General features: G+C 39.9%; 1 protein-coding gene across 1 annotated transcript; it reads right to left on the bottom strand.

Annotated features, from left to right (window-relative positions):
- Window positions 1-1546: 1546 nt before the first annotated feature.
- On the bottom strand, window positions 1547-3548 carry LOC149387391 (uncharacterized). The gene is made up of 4 exons (XM_089623905.1): window positions 3355-3548; window positions 2417-2497; window positions 2054-2332; window positions 1547-1985 (listed from the first exon to the last, which is right to left on the bottom strand). Exons 1-4 carry the CDS (start codon window positions 3517-3519, stop codon window positions 1566-1568), a joined length of 945 nt encoding a protein of 314 aa, XP_089480031.1. The 5' UTR covers window positions 3520-3548; the 3' UTR covers window positions 1547-1565.
- Between the last annotated feature and the right edge of the window lie 1857 nt (window positions 3549-5405).

Here is a 5405-nt window from a genome sequence, read left to right as displayed (position 1 = left end):
CAGTTGCTCAATATTTCTGGGAGAAGTACCAGATTCAGTTGAAGTATGCTAGTTGGCTGCCCTCCAAGCTGGAAGCTCAACAAAGCCAACCTCTATTCCGATAGAGATCTGTACAATTGCTAAGGGGCAGCGTTACACGAAAAGATTGAACGAGATGCAAGTTCGTAATATGCTCAAAGCAACTTGCCAACGCCCCCATGAGAGGGAAAAAAGCATAACCAACATGGCCAATGCTAGTCGCAAGATCGAAGGAAAAGTTGTTGAGCAATTTGGAATGCAAGTCCATAATGCAATGGCCAAAACCTCCATCACTCTCTCAAACTGCTCTCTAAAACCATCTCTCTCTCTCTCTCTCTCTCTCTCTCTACATTCTCTGTAATCCAAACACCACCGAACACAATGTCTCGTCGCGGCGGCGGTCGAGGATTCGTCCCAATTATGACCTAAAACAACAAAAGTTATTTTGTAATTTTGTGTTACCAGAATTTTGTTGGTTGTCATTTTAGGTAACCATAACTCCCGAGGTTATATCGAAAAACCTTAATAGAAAGGTGGTAGAGAAGATAGTTACTCTCTTTAGCGAATCAAACATGGGTGGTAAGAAACCCGCCTACGATGGAATGAAGAGTCTGTACACTGCAGGAGAACTTCCATTCCAGTCCAAGGATTTCGTTATCAAATTAGATAACGTAGGCGAGACCGGGAATTAAAGGTAGTCGTCAAGTTTGCGTCGAAGCCCGACCTCCATCACCTGCGCCAGTTTCTTCAAGGAAGACAGCACGATATGCCGCAAGAAACCATACAAGTGTTGGATGTTGTCCTCCAACAAGCTCCAGCAATGAAGTAAGGGTGAATGTCTGTTTAGAGTGTTTAAATACTATCAGCAATCCGACGGCCCCTCGCGGCGGCTCCACCGGCGAGGCCGACGTCTGAGCCAGAGCGGCTCTCGCTGCTGGTGGCGCAGCTGCCGCTTCAGATCTTGCGGCCGGTGCCGGAGCAGGAGAGGCTCGAGCGGCCGGAGCAGGCGCGGGACTTGATCCCTGAGCCGGAGCGCCGCGACCGCGACTGCGACCACGCACGGCGCCGGAGCCGCCGCGAGGGGCCGTCGGAGCCGGCTGGTCCTGGCGAGGGACGATAAGTGAAATTTGTGTTGAATCAATAATTGAGAAAATTCTTTCGTAGTGTTGAAAGATTGAAATTTTTCAATAATGATTTATGGACCAACGAAAGGGGAAAATAATAATTTTGTGACATTCATTGAGGAATGTACAAAATAGTTTATTTCCTTATAAGCAATTGCCAATATTTTCCGGTGTTTGTCAAGCATGTCATGGCTTTTCAAACAGTTTGAAGTTTTAAGAAAAAACACAAATAAATTCCAACTACAAGACACATACAAAGAACTTAATATGAACCTTAGTCAACTATTCTCAATCCTAAGAAGAAGAAGAATTTGAGACTACAGATTCACTACATGGACAACCCATCACTAAATGTTCTTATGATCAAACTAGTATAAGTTCGAATTAAAAAAATGGAACATAAGTAAATTCAACAATTCAGTTTCACTTCTTATTAAGGTATTCAGCTCTGCAAAAAAGCCGCAGATCGACGCGTTTAGTAAGATCAGCCAAACGAGAGTTAATATGCTTGAATACATGCTCAGTAACGTAAACATTACGGTGAAGTTCAAGAAAGATCTTCTTCATCTCATCTTGGACATGGTCTAGTTTGGCTATGAATTCTTGCATAATTGCATCCACCAAAGCTGATTTGGAAGCTGAAGCTGATTTGGAAACCGAAGCTGATCGGGAAGCTGAAGGTGATTTGGAAGCTGAGCGCTTCCTAGAACTAGACTCTAAACACTGTACAGTTTCAGAATCACTCTTTGAAGAGATTGCAGGAGGAAACTCAGGAAATATTTTTAGCAACTTAGCATATTTAGACGGAGAAATCTCCAGGACCCTGACGTCTGCTTTATTAGCCTGCGAGAAAAAAATATTGTTAATTTTGCTAATTCTAAAATATTGTTCCAAGAGTAGCAAATGCTTACTTTGATCCAATCAGATAAGTTAGACAGCTCATGCTTCTTCTTCTCCGGGGTCCAATTAAGAGTCGCTCGCATTTGAATAAATTTAATTAACTCTCTCCTCAAGCGTGTTTTCTGACTCTGGAAAAAATCCTCGTCATATTTTTCGTTTGGGTAAACTTGGGAAAAAATAGCTTGCAAAGCCTCATAGTTCGGCGTCGGATTTATTGCTTTGTCCATCACCAAAAAATCCATAAGTATCTCTTCGTGTTCATCGGTCCATGATTTGGGCAAAGACCCCATCTATGACAAAAGAGATGAAATAATAGTTGAAATTTTTAAAAAAATTACGAGAAATGTGAGTCGGTCGGTCGACAGAAAACTTACGAATCCGGGGTAAGAGTCGGCCACATATTGTATTTCTTCCGATTTGAACCGGTTGTCCTCTAAAGGATGCCTCTTATCAATCTTACAATAAAACAAACAAATCAAATAAATAAAATGAACCAAATATACAATTCAGTAGTTTGACATTTTGACGATTTCATCCTAAACATTTTATTTGGCTATTTCATCCCTGAATTTTTATTAGTTAGAAGTTTCGTCCTTCCGTTAGTTACTATCAATGTACATCCTTCCGTCAGTTACTATATACAAAATTGAGTTTTGGTAACGAAAGATCCAATAATAGACTATGCTTCTCTAGCAAAAAGCAGTGAGGAAAAAAAATAAATGGAATCAAAAGCGACGATGGAGGTAACCTAACAAACTGAAGATACTTATTTAATGTTGTGCTTCAGGAAAAAAAAAAAAAAAAAAAAAAAAAAAAAAAAAGAAACTCTTAATTTGATATTGTACTTCCATGACGAGATTGCCAGGAAAATACTTAAAAGCAGACCACTTGCAAGAGACAAGTCTATGTGGGCAGTCACTACTACAGAAATCTGATACGAGAAACCAAACGAAAGGGAATTTAAACAGTTAGAACACGATTCAAAAACAGAAAGAAAAAGCAAAAAAAAAAAAAGTCTGAAACAGGAATTTCGTCGAACACGTGATGTAGAATCACAAATTTAAGCATGAAAAACAATTCATAAATACGAGACAATTAATAAACACAATTCCACAGAAGCAGCAAATGGGCAAGTAGTTCTCAATCTTCGGATTTTTGTAATTTGAGGGACGGAGCAATTTCGAGGTGGATGTCGAGTCTAATGCAAGTTGTTTGATTCTCCCTCCTCTACCGGAACTTCCTCGCGGAATGACGGGAGAGGCTTAAGGGAGACCAATTTTTTTTTTTAAACATTCCTATCTACTACACATACCTGTCGCCGCCGCTGGAGGGCTCGGAAAATTGCGATTGTTCTAGTAGATGGAAGGAGAATTTTGTTCCTTTTATCATGAGGTTTTGGTTTTCTCATATTAAATTTTATTCGAGAGGGTCGGTTTCTGCCCGAAAGCAAATAAGTATTAAGTTTGGGATTTCTCATATTTAATTTGATTTACGAGGGTTGGTGACATTAATTTGATTTGAGTTGAAATATAACTATACGCAACAAAAAACAGTGCCACGTGGAGGTTTTTTATACTTTTTTTATTGGTAAATTAAACTCAATTTATTGGCTAATTATTTAAAACAGTATATTTATATCTATATTATTATATATATATAAAGGAGAATCCGTTTTTCACTGTTCACGCTGACTCATGTTACTATTATCTCTACAGTAAGAGAAAAATGCGCTTTAAAAGTTTAATAATTACATATTTTTAATCTTTAAATTACAAGCATTGTCCATACAGAGTTACATCCGCAAAAAAATCTAGACATCTCTAGATTACTGGCGTCAGCTCAGTGGAAAGGTTATCCAGAGAGTTCTGGATAGGGACGTCAGCATCAGAGAGCATGTTATTGGGAAATTTCTAGAATGAGTAGTTCCTTCTCCATTCCTCAGTCTATATATAGCTAGACCCCCACAATAAATCTGTAATGAAACCAAGCAAAAATCAGCATTATATTGATTCACGCCCTATGTAAATCTTCAAATCAAACAGTTCATTGCCCACAAAATCAGCAAAAAAAAAAAAAAATCGAGGATTGTAGAAGAGCTTGGCTATGGAGGCTTCACCAAAATCCTTGGCTACGGGGGATTCACCAAAATCAATCATAGTGCATATTCATGAATAGAAAAATTTCAAAAATTCATCCACCACCTACATGGTTGATATCCTATACAGTAGTCATAATAAAAAAACTAATTGTTAGCAATATTATAGTGATATTGACGAAAATAGAAGACAAATTGCATGCATGAATAAGTACACGTAAAATAAATTACAAACAACCCGGTTACACCTTTGTACTAAGAAACGGGAAAACAAAAATAGGTCGGAAAAGTCGAGGCCCGTTGGACGGTTTCCTTGAAGCTTTTTATCGCTCTCCCACAGGTGCTGGAAATCGTGAGCGAAAGCCTCCCAGGATACAACGACGTCAGAGGCAAGGTGAGCACCAACCACTTGACTCTCTCGGCGAACTAGAACCTGCGAGAATACTATCACCAAGACAAAGAAAATTTTCTGGGAGCAAGAGAGAATCGGGAACAGTGGGGAATTTCTGGAATTTTCAAGTATCCTGAATGAGAGCTTCGGACCCTTTATATAGGCCAAGGCATCCGAATTTGAACCACCCAGCAAAACGCCCAGCCTTAAAGGAGTTTAATGCCCCTAATGAGGTCATTAACACGCGGTTACATGCCAACGTCTCACTCCTAATGAGGTCATTATCGCACAACGTTAATCCTCCTTCATGGCGCATTGATGCATGGCCATAACGCACGGTTTCATGTTTAATTCCCAACCATAACGCGCAACATGAGGAATTAAAACATTAAGAAGTGAAATTTGTAGTAAAAAGAAAGCCCGAGACCGAGACAATTCCCGAAACCCGAGCCCGGCCCGGCTCGGCGGCGGCGCGCGTGTGTGTGTGTGCGCGCGCGCGCGAGGGGTTAAGAGATAACCCACCCACACTCTCCTCTCTTGCACTTGCTTGACCATTAAAGAGAGAGGATAGTATATAAACACTACCACAACACACATCCCCAACCAATGTGGGACTCTTGGGTTTTCACTTCCACAACACAACAACAATTGTGTTTCTTTAGCCTACTTTGAGCATCAATTTCTCATTCATCTTAGGTCCGATTTTGGCAAACAAATATTCGATTTTATAGCCCTCGTTACGAGGAATCCGTATCACTTGGAATTATTCAATTCCGATGAGTGGAACCCACTCAACTTGTTGCCACAAATCAGCCATCCACATGATAATAATAAATAAAATTTATTAACACATTCCAACAATCCCCCACATGAATGA

Source organism: Urtica dioica, chromosome 8, assembly GCF_054948205.1.
Source record: "Urtica dioica subsp. dioica isolate 48M chromosome 8, U.dioica_male_clone48M_v1_H2, whole genome shotgun sequence".
Classification (NCBI taxonomy): domain Eukaryota; kingdom Viridiplantae; phylum Streptophyta; class Magnoliopsida; order Rosales; family Urticaceae; genus Urtica; species Urtica dioica.
This window is presented reverse-complemented; position numbering and strand designations above follow the sequence as displayed.

What these genes read in the sequence shown, in the direction of transcription:
- LOC149387391 (XM_089623905.1), bottom strand. Translation starts at nt 3,519, where the DNA reads ATGAGAAATCCCAAACTTAATACTTATTTGCTTTCGGGCAGAAACCGA. An exon ending in CCGACTCTTACCCCGGATTC is followed by an intron (nt 2,333 to 2,416) that starts GTAAGTTTTCTG and finishes CTTTTGTCATAG; the next exon opens with ATGGGGTCTTTGCCCAAATC. An exon ending in ACTTATCTGATTGGATCAAA is followed by an intron (nt 1,986 to 2,053) that starts GTAAGCATTTGC and finishes TTTTTCTCGCAG; the next exon opens with GCTAATAAAGCAGACGTCAG.